Source organism: Peromyscus eremicus, chromosome 6, assembly GCF_949786415.1.
Source record: "Peromyscus eremicus chromosome 6, PerEre_H2_v1, whole genome shotgun sequence".
Taxonomy (NCBI): Eukaryota; Metazoa; Chordata; class Mammalia; order Rodentia; family Cricetidae; genus Peromyscus; species Peromyscus eremicus.
The window spans coordinates 94,275,131-94,290,927 of NC_081421.1; the positions used below are offsets into that span (position 1 = coordinate 94,275,131).

A 15,797-nucleotide genomic window follows, 5' to 3' on the forward strand; every position below is an offset into this window, starting at 1 on the left:
ACTACTAAGAAAGAGGAAAAACGCCCAGTTTAACATTCTCTAGTGACTCAAGCCTGCCTCCTTCCTTCTGGACTTGGGATGGGTCCTCAATGTGATCTTTCCCTTCCTAGAGTTGGGCAAGGCAAACCCACCCACTGTCACCTTTGCAGTCACAGGGACGCTGTCTCGGCCCACAGCGCACCCCAGCGGGCCATCTGGATTCCTCCTAGTCCGGGCCACTTGGCTTCCGGAGAGCTTGCCAGTCAGTCCCGCGGCAGATGCAGAAAGCCGGTCTCTGAGGGACCCCAAGGAGAGCACTCGCCACCTGGGAACCTCGGGGACCTGGAGGGGCGGGGCAGGGCGGGCTGGGAGGCTGGCCAGCGTCTCTACGGCTTTGCAGGAGGACTGCCGGCCAGAAGCAAGGCAAAAGGGGAGGGTCTCGAGCACAGTCCCGCTCCTCCGAGAGAGGGACCGGGCCGGGTGGAAATCCTGCACCCGGGAGCCACCGAGACGCCCGGCACACAACATGGAACGAGCCGGCCCCAGCTCCGCGCGGCCGAAGCAGCAGCGGGACCAGGACTGGGTGGAAGCGTGGCTGGATGATCACCGGGACTTTACCTTCTCTTACTTTGTTAGAAAAGCCACCAGGTAAGAAGAGGAGCCACAAAGGACACGGCCAGGGACATGGAGCATGACCTAGGGCTGATCTTTCTTCCCCATTGAATTTCCCCCTTGGTTCAACATTAAACAATCCCGGTTCCCAGGTCCTTTGCTTCCGAAGCAGCTTCTCGGTCCCAGTGCGAACTGGAGCCCTCGACTTAGAGCGAGCACCGTTGAAAACTGAGGCGTCGGTTTAGATACGACTTGCCCACGAAGTTAAAAACAAAGATGTATACCCGGCCCCGGAGCAAGATTACTTTCACGCACGCTCACGGGCCTTCCTCCAGGCCCCTCTGCCCTCTCGGTTTCCCCCTAAACCGGTTTAGCAAAACCAAAACAAGCCAGAATCCCCTTCCCAGCGGCTCCGGAAGCACCGTTGCAGGCGCGTCCCTGTGGCCGCGCTCCTCCCCTGCCCCTCTAGCTCTGACCCTGGCGGGGCGGGGAAGCCGGGGGTCCGGACCGGGCCACCGGGAAGCGGAGCAACAGCGTGCCTGGGGTCGCCCTAAGGAGGGCTATCGCCTTTGGCCCCCGATAGTCCCCTGATCATCCCGCCGCAGGCTGCAGCGCCGCGAGGAGGTTCTTCGAGGAGCTTTGCTGCGCGCACACAAAGGGCGGGGGGTGTGGGGAGGGAGGCGGCTGGGGCGGACTCGGGGCTCCGGGGGCCCCGGGCACCCCAGAGGCCAGCTCTTCCTGGTCGCGAGCCAAGCGCCGGGAGGCCGCCGCGGAGGGCGGGGAGGAGGGAGCCCGTCCTCCCCGGAGCCGATTGCAAGCAGGGACAGTCGGGGCGCGCGCAGGCTGGAGAGTGGAACTGAGGGACGAGAGGGTGGAGCGGAGTGCGTGGCGGGCGGGTCCCCCAAAGCTCGAGGAGTCGCCTCGAAGCCCGCGCGCGCGCGCTCTTGCCTCCCGCGCGCCGACCGGGGCTGAACTAACCAGCTCTGCTTTGGAGAAGGGGCTGGAGCCCCGCCACCGGCGCCTTGGGGCAACGGCCGTCGAGCAGCTGGTGCTGGCCGCCCGAGCCGGGAGGGCGACTCTCGCCGGGCGGGGATGGTGGAGGAGCCGGCGGGGACTCGCCTGTGCGCGGCCGCCACCCGGCCCGGCGCTGCCCGCCAGGGGGCGACGCCACGCGGGGTCCGCAGCCGGCGACCCGCAGCGAAGAGGCGGCGGCGGGGGCCTTAGGGGAGCCAGCCGGGCCCCCAGGGAGCTCCTCCGGCCCCCAGAGGCTCCCGAGTCCACCTTCCGAGGAGTTGGGAAAGGAGCGTCCCACGTTTGCTATGTTGCCCTTTGGAGACAAAACGAGGTACTTCCTTCAACATCCCGCTGGCCACTTTGCCTGGGGAGGGGTGCGGGAGTCGCCAGGGTTGGCGGTGGCACCCAGCACACCTGCCCCGGGGGATTAAGCCGCTTGGTAGATGGGCGGTGTGATTTTGTGTCTCTCCTTGCTTTTTTTCCCCGAGGTACTACTGTTTGGGGGTCAGTTTTCTCTTTTCCCACCGAGTCACTTCTGGAGAGTTTGGGCGTTTTGCTCCTGAGCCTATCCTTTAATGGCTGAGCCATCTCTCCCGGTGAGCCCAAATAGGCTCTGAGTACCCAGCCCTCCTTTCATTTCCCGGGCGGATTGTGCTTTTTTTTCCCTTCAAACTCTGAGCTTAGAGCGGTCAGATGATACCTCTGAAGGGAGAGCGGTTTCTTTTTAAAACGTTACTTGGGTGTTTGAGCAGAGGCATCAAGGCAGACCATCTCGAGCTAGAATTATCGATTGCTGTGAACCAACCAACAGTTTCCAAGGGTCACTAGCTACCCTGAGACCATCTGTCCCCGGTGTCCTTTCTCTTCACATTCTCACCCTCTGCTCCCTTTGAATTAGAGCACAGGAAATGGGGAGGGGCTAGAGAGCAGGGCTGAGTTTTAAAGAATGCTTTGGAGGTGTCCTTTAGATAGGTTGTTAATAGCTGAAAGAATAAAGCAGCTTGTCTAAAAATACAACAAAAACGTCCCATTCTTTGTTTCCCCTCTCTGCTTTGAAGACAAACTTTGGCTTACTGAGGTTTTTGACTAGTCCTAGGCGAGAAGACTATCAAAACGTTCCAAAAACCTTGAAAGTGTAACAACATTGTATTTAAAAGTATAGATAGGCATTCGATACATTTATTATTACTTTTTTCTCTCAAGTAGAATACCATTAAAATCTAATTACAATGCTAACTGTAAAATTTAGATAGTCTCAGACTCCAAAAGATTTTTTTTCTAGTTAGGGCATTATTTGGTGCATATACTCTGTGTGTGTGTGTGTGTGTGTGTGTGTGTGTGTGTGTGTGTGTGTATGTGTACTGTGTGTGTGTGTGTTCTTAAGTGTAAAACTTGGAAAATGAAAGTGTAAAATATTTTAAAATAGCTTAGGCCTTCAGTTTTAGAAGTTCAGAAGGTTATTAACATGAAGAATAATACTCTAGGAATTTTTGTGTAGCCTGTGGGCGTTCTTTGTGGAATTGAAGTTTGGCTTTTTGCTGGTGATATTAGCTGAAGGCTTTTTAATATACGAATAGGAAGTTGGACACCAGTTGGTTATTCTTTATTATTATTATTATTATTATTATTATTATTTTTTAAAAAAAGCCTACTAGGGTTAATGTGGTTCACACTGTTGAGATAAAAATTTATTGTATACATTGTAACTTCACAGCACAGTTCCTTTTAAACTAGAAGGCTACATCATTTTGTTGTGCTTTGTAAGTATAAAATATATGTGTATATGTAAACAATGTATGTGATTCAGGGTAATCCATGAAACAATAGTTCTAACAGACAGGCATGTGGAACATTGAAATGTTTAAAATCAATCTAGATTCATTTAGAATGCCTATCTGCGGCAGAAATCAGGCTTACTGATAGAAATGTTTCTGCATTTATTAACTGTGGTCACTTGACACAAATGTATGATATACTCTCCTATCCCTCGACCCGATTGTCTGCATCTAAGCATGGTCCCTCAACATAATGAAAATTCTAGCATGCCTGATTTTTCAGACACCTGTTAATCTTGCTTGACCTTGATAGCAGTTATGCTGTCAAGGTTTTTGTTTTGTTTTGTTTTCTTAAAATTATCTTCAAATACATAGCTACATGCAGTATGCATGCCTATATTCTCCAGCAAAGGAATGGAGGGGTGCCTTTTAATGGTCACAAATCATTTATATGAATTTGAGTGGGAAAGTTGAACAAGTTGTAACATAGTCTATTGGCATGAAAATTCACTATGTTTTTCTAGTAAACTGCTAATGGGCACCTCCACCCTCACTACCTAAACAATTGGGATCCCTCCAGGCAGGACTGAGGCTTTAATGTGCAGACATTTACAGAGAAAGCCTTCTGGGTGCTAAAGCCACTCAGCAGCTGTTGTTATTCTTGACAGCATATTTCAGTAGTGTTACCTTTCATTAGTTACTAATCAGGTCTATGATTGTGGGTGATGTTTTAAGTCCTTTAGTACTGAAGGGGTGAGATGGTTGAAATTTATTGCTTTGTTTGCCAGGCAAAAGCCTGAGAATATTTGGCATACAGTGGAAACAGGAGATTTAAGTGAGGACAAGTTTTATGGCAGGTCGGATCAAAGTCCAGAAACAGAAGTTTTACCAGTTCTTGTCGCCTCCTGTGACAGACTTGACACCACAGAGCTGTGCTGGCTTAGTCGTGTGTCTAGGTCCTGCATTTGGGATTCTTCGGGTCCTCTCCTTGACTTTCTGTGTCTGTTCTTTCTGGTGCAGTGGTGGGGATTAATTATGGCCTTCCGTATGCAAGGCAAGTGTTCTGCCAACTGAGCTACATGATACCCAGCACTCAAAATGGTTACTCTGAGATAAGGGCTCATTAAGTTGTCCCTTGGTTTTGAACTCACACTGTAGCCCAGGCTGAATCTACCTCAGCTTTCCAAATACTTAAATAACTGGTGTTATGGGCATGGGCCATGATGCCTGGCTCTCTTTTCATTTCTAAAAGATGTAACATTTTTATTTGTAAGGTACATTCATTAACCTTAGATGGAGGATGTAAAATAAATATTGCTATCCTTTCTTAAAACTTACTGTTTCTGTAATTACATAGGAATAGAAACTGTTTCCCAGGGTTCAAACAAATATTTACTAAGCATATTTTTAAGGCAATGGTGTTGAAAATAATAAATTCTTCAGAGCTTTTGCCCAGTCTGAGTGTGATTGTGTGTGTGTTTATCTGTTTATAGCAGTAATTCTCATAAAGTAACGGCCAATTTTCCTGTGTTGTCTTGTGTTCTATATGTCCGTGTTGCCCTCCAGCCTCATGGATACATTCTGATAGGCTTCAATTCTTCCTGCCTGGAAGAATCCACAGAAGCCCCTGAGACAACAGCTGTTTCCCACTACCCTCTTCTCTGTAATGTTTTCATTTCAGAGTTCTATATCCTTCTTAGAGCCTAAACTACATGATCAAGATTTGTAAAAGTGTGTATGTTTTATGCACTATTAGTCATAGATGGCTATCTTGAAATAAAATGATTTCCATGTTACAATGTAAACTTAAATAAGCTTGTAAAATTTAGTTTTTTTTTTTCCCAGTTTGTGATCTGAAAAATCTATAGGAACTGTCAATATTTTCATGACATCATGTCCACAGTATTTCAAGATTAGGAAACATTGGTGTTTCGCATGTTCTAGGCAACAAGAGTTATTCTTTCATGGTGTTAGGGGTTGTATCTGTAAATTCAGTTCCATAGACAAGCTAGTGTCCTTACTGTGAGCTGTGTATACAATCAGCCCCGAGCTGTCTTTTAAATAGTTCCACCTACACAGGTGATCTCTGTTCTCTTACATCATTTCTTTTCAGATAAACTTTAGAAACCTGTATACAGTTGCTCACTCGCTCTTCTCAGTGGCAAACAATGTGTTTTACTAAGATGCACCCCTTCCATTGTATCTGTAAGCACAAATTACAGCTTTGCTCACTCTGCCTTGGATGTTCTAATAATGCTCCAGAATGATTTCCTCTGTAATGGAAAAGACTAAACAGAACAGGGTAGTATTTATTTGCTTCTAGCCCAAACATAATTTATTAAACTTTCAATTGTGGTTTTTGAGTTACATTTGTTTTTGTTGTTGTTTTCAGGGCTGAATGTAGGAGAAAAGCCTCTTCCTAGCATGAAAAATTCTTTAGTAAGCCGTGGGACAATTAAATAAATCAGTGAGTTGATTGGTCATTCAGAGTTGAAAATGCTTAATTTCTGAAGTTAGTGTGCAGATGAGCTGTGGACTTGACAAGACTTCCTGTAACGTTAGTTTGGAGGCACAGATGTGGGTCCAGGTTGACCTGTGTTTCAGCCGTCAGTGTGACTGGGGAGCAACTTTGATGTCAGGTTCTCAGGAGTAAGTGCCTGTGAGCTGCATATGTAAGAGTAAAACCAGAGCGTCTCTCCATGTGCATGACTCCTTCATTCGATATTTAGCTCTATAATCTCATTTGCTGACTTGTCATTCTCATTTTGCTTTAAATTGTATCATTATTTATTTACTTACTTGTTTATTTTTATAATGTAAGGACTTTATTCATTTTCAATGAATGGTAGAACTTGCAATTATTTCCAATCAAATATTTAAGGTAGGCAAAACAAATTGAGTGTTAGTTAAGTTTCTAAGAATCATGTTAACGAATAGACAAATATCCTAAAAAATGTTTGAAAATCTTTAAAAAATATGTCCGTTTCTCTGGGTTTGAGTTTGTAATGAACATACTGTTTGAATTATTTTTTTTCTTTTTCTTTTTCTGAGACAGGGTTTCTCTGTCTAGCCCCAGCTGTCCTGGAACTTACTCTGTAGACCAGGCTGGCTTAGAACTCAGAGCTCAGAGATCTGCTTGCCTCTGTCTCCCTGATGGAACTGAAGGTGTGCACCACCATTGCTCAGCTTTTTTCTTTCTGCTCCTCCTTCTTCTTTTCCTTCTTTTTCTTTTTTCCTCTTTGAATTATTATGTGCCATTCTTATTATCTTCTTTATTTGGGAGAAGGAAGGATTGTCATTTTTATAAAATGACTTCTCTGAATAGAGAAGTGTGTGTGTTTTTTGGGGTGTGTGTGTGTGTGTGGGGAGTGCTTAAGCTTTGGAGGAAAATGACTGTCATTTGCTATTTTAATGATAATTTATACACACACACACACACACACACACACACACACATATATATATAGTCACCATCTGTATTCTCTGTTGAATTCCTATGTAAGAAAATATCCTAATCCTTTGAACTAATAAAATAATTAAACCCTCAGATACATACACAGAGGGATTGGTGGAGCAGAGAATGAACTTTATAGTTATGTAATTCAATGTCTTAAATTTAAGCAATATACCCTTGGGATCAATCCCCAGCACAAATCAAACAAAAGATAAAACAAAACCCCACCCCTGTTAAATAAAGGCTTTCCTTCTGATGTCTGGTAAAACAGTTAGAGAGCTTTTGTTCACAAATGACCAAACCCTCCCTGACCCCATATAAAACTGACTGTCAATTGGAATGCCCAGGGATGGGATTAGTTGTGAGTTCCCCTGATCAGATGATCTTGTTAAGATTCTGTCTGTTCATGTGCCTGTCTATCTTTCCTCGCCCACTTATCTGTCTTTTGGCCTTGAACTTCAGCTTTATTTTCCTGCATGCTTTCTTCGTGTGCTGGCAGAATTCCTCTCTGATGAGTCTTAAACTTCTGCTGTTAAAGGGGAACCTTCTTGGTCTTGGCTGTGCTCCCCACACTACTTCACCCTTACTTGGGTCATTTGCCGTCTCTGGACTAATCCGAGAGAGTAGAGAAGTCTGACTACTTTAGTAGTGCAGGGAGACACACGGTCTGCATGTTCCTTTATGGACAGGGTTGTGGGGAGGGGAGGAGACAGAGGTAAGGGGATTGTCAGAGTAATGTGGACAGACCCAGGATGCCAGGTACCATATCTGGCGTTGACTCCCCCGCGCCTTTTTCTTTTGGACAGAGCCTTACTCTGTGCTGCAGGCTGTTCTAGAACTCTCTATGTAGCTTCAGATTCCTCATAACCTTCCTGCTTCAGCCTTCTGAGCACTGGGATCATAGGTGTGAGTCACCAGCACATCCATGGTTGAGTTCTTTTCATTTCAATATGTAGCTGAATATGGAACTTAAAAGTAAAATAAACTCAATATAAATAGATATAATTTAATTGTAGTTACAACATTTATGCAACTGCAATCCTAAATTGTATTTGTATTGTATTTTGTATATTGTAATTTTAAGTTAATTATGGACAGAATGATAAAACTACAATCAAACGCAAATGGGCTGCATTCATTAAATGCCCCTTGCAGAGTCATTATGGCCCCAACTGTGTCGGTGAGCAGTACAACATGGCCGTCAGGCCTTTTCCATGTGGCCTCACAACAGCTCACTTCTCCCACTGGCACTTGGAACATTCATGCACCTTTTAGTCCTATAGCACACACACTCACTTTTGGATTTCATTTTTCATGTGGGACAAAAGTCTGATTGCATATTAAATTTACTTTCCCATTAAAACTGAAGGGCAATACTTGGTAAATATGTTGGTGATTCCAATCATTTATGACATACTTCTTTCACATTTTTATGTTTTAATTATGGCCCTTTGAAAATAACCAAACTAAAGAACTTTTATAGAAATGCACAGTTCTTCAAAATACACCTGCATTGAGCTCTTAAGACTTGGGGTTGATAAATGCCCACTTAGCGGCGTTTCTCCTCTTTTGAAACTGCAAACCCATCATTAGACTTACTTAGCGTGTAGGTTTCAGTTCCTAAGCTTTCTTTCAGATTTTAGGTTTTCATTTAAGTGATATCATTCCTACATGCAAATAGGAATGCCAGGAAGAATACAAACCAGAGTGACCCTCCCAACTTGGAAGAACTGAGCGTCAGACTGCAGGAAGCATTTCTGCATTCTCTCTGTATCTGGCCTCGGTAAGTTTCTCCCAGAGGAGAACACTTGGGAACCGAAGAACTTTAGGGAGCATGCTTGTTTCATTGACATGTCAAACCCAAGAGAAGCATGGATTGTCAGGGTAGAGGTTATGGAGGGTGTGCTGGGCCTCAAATCTCCTGTTTCCTTTACCGTCCTTAGAGCCAGCTAATCTTTTATTCACTTAAAGTGTTTCCCCAAAGTATAGGCTGGGATTTGACTGGGATGTGTTTTGCTCTGAGACGCTATCTGTCAAATTGCAGGATGAATTACATCCTCAGGCCCCAGGCTTTTGATGCCAGAAGCCTTTCTAATGCCAAGAATACCCCCAAGATTGTGAAATCAAATCTGTTCCCACACATTTCCAGATTTCCCCCAGGACTGGCACCACTACTCAGTTTGGAGCCACTGTTTTAAACCCTTTGAAATGCGTTTCTGTTTGTGGAAATTGGGAGCCTTACGTGTGACAAGTTTAGGTGTCGATTCCTAATCCATCTTTCTGAGAGAATGACTCTAGGTATGTTGTTTACGGACTCTGTAAATTAGAGTTGATGGACTTAGAGAGTTCTCAAGACAGTTAAAGGAAAGCATGTGTGTTCCCTGTGGTTTCTCTTAGTAGTTAGTGTTTTGCTTTGTTTTCCTAGTTTATAACTTTCACATTGAGAATTAATAACACCTAAAATTTGATCATAAACATCGATAGTCATTCAGAACAACACAATAGCGACTTAAAAAAACCTCAAGTGTCCTTCATTTTTAGATGGCTTTTTAGTAATGGTTTGAAGGAGCCTTATTTGGGATTGTGTAAGGCTCCAGCAAGGTGGTAACTGGAGTAGGAATTAGGCTCTCAGGTTTTGCTCCCAGCTTTGCTGTTGATGAAGACTGGAGCTGTGAAGGCTGAGGGACAGGCCACGGCTTTGCTGTTGATGACGGGAGCTGCAAGGGCTGAGGGACAGGCCACGGCTTTGCTGTTGATGAAGACAGGAGCTGTGAGGGCTGAGGGACAGGCCATGGCTTTGCTGTTGATGAAGACAGGAGCTGTGAGGGCTGAGGGACAGGCCATGGCTTTGCTGTTGATGATGGGAGCTGCAAGGGCTGAGGGACAGGCCACGGCTTTGCTGTTGATGAAGACAGGAGCTGTGAGGGCTGAGGGACAGGCCACGGCTTTGCTGTTGATGAAGACAGGAGCTGCAAGGGCTGAGGGACAGGCCACGGCTTTGCTGTTGATGAAGACAGGAGCTGTGAGGGCCAGGGGCAGGCCCCGGGTCACAGGTGAGCTTTAACAGGCTCCTCCAGCTGTAAGAGTTGTTGCTTCTCAGGAGAACACAGCATCAGCTTCTCAAGTTAAACAATTTCATTCTTGTATTTTTCCGAACTTGAGTAGTGGATCCAGGTCAAATTATGCAAACACTGTAACTAAAACTGTATAAAATAAGGATCTAAGAGCAGGAAAAACAGCCAACATTATTTTTATGGGAGTTATTTTTGTGTTTTTTTCCTACAAATAATTTTAGGAGACTTTTATACAATCATTCTTTCCAGTCAGAGGATTTAGTAGGCTCTTTCTAATTCAGGTACTAATGATTAATTGATATAACTGGTGGATAAAAACATTAAAAAGAACAAAAATATGACGTTTTAATAGTATAATTATAAACATGAACATGTACTTGAGTGCTGTGGATTAGTCACACCTGCAAATTTTTCCTTTGTTTTGCTTGAGGTACCCTGGAAAAGCTCTCTCAAAAGTTATTGCTCAAGGGACTGTTCCATGGGTATCCTTGAGGTCCAGGGGTGGCAACAACCTACTTTTAGTATTTCCCTTCAGTTGGATAAGAAGTAAAATAAAAGGAAAAACAAAAAAGAGAAAAAAAAAGAAGTAAAATGGCCAACTTTTATATCCAAATGGCCTATAACATTTTTATCAAGTTTTAAAAATATGTTCAGGTATAGAATTACCACATTATAGAATATTGATTGCTATGGTTTAATTATTGTATATTTTCTAATATATACGGCTAAATAATTTTACCCTTTTAGTAGTAATAGAAAAACAATTTTGCTTTGCCTTGTAAATTTTTGTTTCCTTATATTTCTAGATTCCAAAAAATATTCTATAAAATGTAGACAAAATATTTTATTTTTTTCCCTGTCAAGATATCTAGATTATTTAGTAGGCATTGGAAGCTATTTAAGCAGTTTGACTTTGATAAAAAGTGATATTACTGCTACATAGAGCAACTTACAGACATAGCTCTGTGTGTGTGTGTGTGTGTGTGTGTGTGTGTGTGTGTGTGTGTGTGTGTTTTCCTTGGTAGCTAATCATATTTGAAATGTGTGAGATTTTGCTTCCCGGTGTCCTACCAATAAATTAGGCCCAATGCTCAGTGGAAGATGGCCAACACAAAGTGAACTCAGTGGTATTTTTGTCTCACAATCCTGGCTTTTTTTTTTTTTTAAATTTTTCATATTTTTTTCTTATATATTATGGTTTCTAGTTTTGTTTTTATTGGGATTTCTGTGTATGCAAATGTTTATCTTAGCTCCTGTATGTTTCCTGTGCTTTTTCTTTTTGTTTTGTCTTGTTCTGACTTGTTTGTTTTCATATATTATTATTATTGTTGTTGTTGTTATTGTTATTGGTGCCTGTTTGTATTCTAATGAGAGAGAGAAAGGAAAGGTGTGGATTTTGGATTGGTGGGAAGTGGGAAAGATCAGCAGGAGGAGAAATGTGACCAGAATATATTGTGTGAAGAAATATCTATCTCTAATAAAACATGAAAAAATACACATGAATAGTCAGGATCTATAACCTGTCTAGTTAAATGAAAAATCCAAACTATAAATTCTAAGTTTAAAATAATCTGTAATGAAAATAAGAAGTTTTAGTTTTAACACAATGTGTGCTATATAATTTTTCATTATGACCTACTCTGGTGATGGGATGGCCAAACACCCTAATTGTCATGCTAGAAACCTCATCCAACTACTGAGGGATCTGGATGCAGAGATCCATGGCTAGGCCCCGGGTGGATCTCTGGGAGTCCAATTAGCAAGAATGAGGAGGGTTTATATGAGCGAGAATTGTTGAGACCAAGGTTGGATAAAGCACAGGGACAAATAGCCAAACGAATGGAAACACATGAACTATGAACCAATGGCTGAGGGGTCACCAACTGGATCAGGCCCTCTGAATGGGTGAGACAGTTGATTGGCTTGATCTGTTTGGGAGGCATCCAGGCAGTGGGACCGGGTCCTGTGCTCATTGCATGAGTCGGCTGTTTGAAACCTGGGGCCCATGCAGGATCGCTTGGCTTGGCCTGGGAAGAGGGGACGGGACCTACCTGGACTGAGTCTACCAGGTTGATCTCAGTCCGCAGGGGAGGCTTTGCCCTGGAGGAGGTGGGAATGGGGGTGGGTGGGCTGGGGGGCAGGTGAGGGAGGTGGGAGGGGGGAGAACAAGGGAATCCGTGGCTGATATGTAGAACTGAATTGTATTGCAAAATAAAAATAAAAAAAAAAATTAAAAAAAAAGTATTACTAATCTGTAAAACCTTAAGAGGATTTGAGTCAAGGCACACTCAACATGTAAAATTAAAAACTTTTATTTATTTGAGCCAGGGTCTCATTATTCTCACAGTGGCCTTGACCTCATGGTGTCGCCAAAGATGTCCTTGAACTTCTGATCCTTCTGCCTCTCCCTCTAGGGAGCTGGGATGACATGGGCCCTAGAACTTGGTTTTATGCAGTTGCTGGGGATTCATGAATGTCAGGCGTGCTGGTTAGTTTTATGTTAATTTGACACAAGCCAGAATTATTTTAGAAATTTTAGAAAAAATTTCCCCATCCAATTGGCCTGTGAGCAAGCCTGTGGAACATTTTCTTGATTGGTGATTGATGGGGGAGGGCTCAGCTCAGTGTGGGTGGGTCCATCCCTGGGCTGGTGGTCCTGGGTGCTCTAAGAAAGCAGGCTGAGCAAATGATGGACAGTAAGCCTGTAAACAGCACCCCTTCACTGCTTCTGCTCAGCTCCTACTTCTGGGTTCCTGCCTCTGTGTTCCTGCCTTCCGGGTTCCTGCCCTGACTTCCCTCAGTGATAGACTTTTAACCTGGAGGTGTAAGTGAAAATAACCCTTCCCTCCTCAAGTTACTTTTGGTCATGGTGTTTTATTGCAGCAATAGTAACCCTAACTAAGACAGGAGGCATGCACTCTACCAAATGAGTCACATTTCTAGCCCCAAACTTAAATTTATTTAAATATTCTTTAGAAAGTATTACTAGTTTGGCACCATTTGTTCAATTGTTAATTGAATCTGTCATCCATGCTTTTAAACGGAAGCATACGAGATGTGTAAAATGAAATGTATGGCTTTTTTATTTCTGCTTGTGTGTAATTGTAGCTGTTAAAGTTACTGTAAAAACTCATGACACCCCACCTCCTAGTCATCTCCCTGTATCCCTTTGAACCTTCTGTAACCACCAGTCAGTTGATCCATCCTTCTGTGTACTCTAAGACCCAAGCCTCAGATACTAGAGTGCACTGCACCTGCCAGAGCTTGGTTAGCTGTGAACTTGGGGACGTGCTCCTCAGCTCTCCATCCACACAGCAACAACCTCATGAAAAATAGCACAGTGAAGTCTCATGAATCAAAATGTCTCAAAGGCACTGATTGTTTTACTAAATCACTGCACAAACATTTAGAGGTGCCAAGCATATTCCCTAGATAATATACTTCCAATTAGATGTGTGGTCTGAAAATAGTTGAGATTTAAGACTTAAGTCACCTTTAACACAGGAACTCACGGCTTGCTGGTATTAACTTTCGTTTGATTCCATTTCTCCTCACCTAACTAGTATGGACCTTCTGGTGTTTCCTGTACTTGGCATGTGCCTCCTGAGCCCAAACACTGTAGACAAGTTTGAAGACACAAGCAGTATTTACCATTAATGTTACCTGAGAGTAGTCGCCGCCAGCAATGATTTTGAGTCCTTCCAGGTTTTCTTCAGTTATTTTAAGACATACTGTAAAAGCTGGAAAACAAAACTAAATTCTCCCACTTGAAATGGATATACAATGCAGCTCACTTATGAGGTAAGAATTTCTTCGTGTAATAAAATAAGTGAGTGACTGGACAATAATTTAGTGAGGAGAGGGAACGATGTGGATGGGATGTTAACATGAGGATCTTGGGCATCAATTTTCACGGCTAGCTTTCTTTTAGGTATTTGTCTTTTTATTAACAGCCTCGTAAAAGTTAAAATCAACTAAAAGACTTCAAGCCTTGTGCTTGCTGACTGCTCTCAGGTTCAAAGGGCAGTTTGTAAAGACAGGCTTATGTATTATTAATTATTAGTGCTTACAGCAAATAGTAAAAACAAAGAGTTTAAAAAGGGTAGATTTTTTTGTCCCCTTTGCCCTAGATGTTTATTATGTAATTTAAACCCTACTTCAAAAAGAAAACAAAAACAAAACCAAAAAATTCAAATAGAAACGTTCTGCAAAGGACAGCACTTGATGGATGTAGCTGGCAGATACCAAACCATACTGGTCCCTCCGCCTATGGACTTATTCTGTCCTTTTGTAATTGGCTGGGCTTTATGAAGCTCTTTTCCTGATTTCCTCATCTCCATTAGCATGGTACTAGGGACCCAGGAGATATAAAATCTTAGATTCGGTGATCTTACATCCCCTGTGCTTTCTCTGCTTACATTTAATTTTAACTTTAAGAGAAGAGGTTATGGATTGCTTGCACATACATGCTGTAATCTCACTTGCTCATCAATCCTGTGTCAAGGGTGAAGGACTCAGGAGAATTTCCTCCTGTTTAAAAGCGAAGAAGTTGAGGAGCACCAAGAGGTTCCACTGTGAGACCCAAGACCATCTCCTGCCCAGAGGATAACACAGACTATTGTGGGGGTCTTATTTTGTCAACACAGCAGCTGTTGTTACCACTACACAACTTGACCTCCAGAGTCCTGGGAGTACTGACTATTGAAAGCTGAGCCCTAAATGAGATGTCTAGATCATCCCCTCTGAGGCTCAGGGAGCATTGCTTCTGCAATGAGGGGGCAGAAGAATGTAAGAGGTGGAGGAGGGGAGAGGTGTGGAATGCTTCTTTTTGGATGTGGCATGCCTGTTACACTCAAGCTCTGAGCTTCACAGGACTGTTAGCGAGGAGGGAGGGATTCATGAAGCCCCATCCCTCCCTGAGGCTGCCGATGTAGTTGATGCTTATCTGAAAAGGGAGAGATGTTTTCCTCAGTGGTATAACCACTGGTGAGGTACCCATGCTCCCATAAACAACTCCTCACTCAAGCTTCTATAAAGCAATGCTAATTCAACTCAGTGGGCCACGAAGAAGGCGGAGGGGGGAGGGGACGGATACCTGTCAAGGGAAGAGGGACTGACTGCTTAGGAAGAGAAAGGGATTAGCAGGAGTGAGAAGAAGGGGGGTAAATGTCAAAATACATTATAAGATTTATGAATGTGTCATAATGAAACCCCTCATTGTATGTAATTAATATACGCTAATAAAAACCGTTTACAAAGCACTACGTTGACCACTAGAGAAACTATAGTGTTTCAGCTTTACCTCCCATGTCAGCCCTGTGTCTGACCTCTGTAGTGCTGAGGTTGGAGCTAGAATTATCCCCTTCACGCTCCTTCTGTATTTTTGCCCTTTTACTCCGTCGAAGATAGTCGTGCGTCTTCTACTCTTTGCAAAGAAGATGGGGGTGGGGTGGGCTGGAGAGACGGCTCAGAAGTTAAGAGCATTGGCTGCTCTTTCAGGGGATCCAGGTTCGATTTCCAGCACCCATATTGCGGCTCACAACTGTCTGTAACTCCAGTTCCTGAGGACCCGACATCCTCTTCTGGCCTCCACAGGAACACAGACATACATGCAGACAGAACACCCATACAAATAAAATAAACTGAAAACAAGAGATGGGAATAGTTGATTTGTGTTTTATGGATGATGCAACTGAAACTCAAAAGAAGAAAATTACTTATCATTGCTCACATATCCTGTTAGTAACAAATGCTAAGATTAGAACTCAGAATTGGAAACTGAAAACTTATAATCCCCCAAATTTTTAGCAATTAAAATTTCCCCTTTTAGAAGAGTATTTCAGTTTGGGGATTGTTATCCCCCTGTGGAATACATAATAAATGTAGTTT

At 43.4% G+C, this 15,797-nt stretch overlaps 1 protein-coding gene across 1 annotated transcript in view; it reads left to right on the forward strand.

The window, feature by feature from the left end:
* The first annotated feature begins 353 nt into the window (after positions 1-353).
* Positions 354-15,797, forward strand: part of Pde5a (phosphodiesterase 5A) — a 139,973-nt gene continuing 124,529 nt past the window's right edge. Inside the window, exon 1 of the mRNA XM_059266189.1 lies at positions 354-627. Coding sequence (XP_059122172.1) covers positions 506-627 — 122 coding nt within the window. The 5' untranslated portion in view covers positions 354-505. The remainder of the gene's footprint in view (positions 628-15,797) is intronic.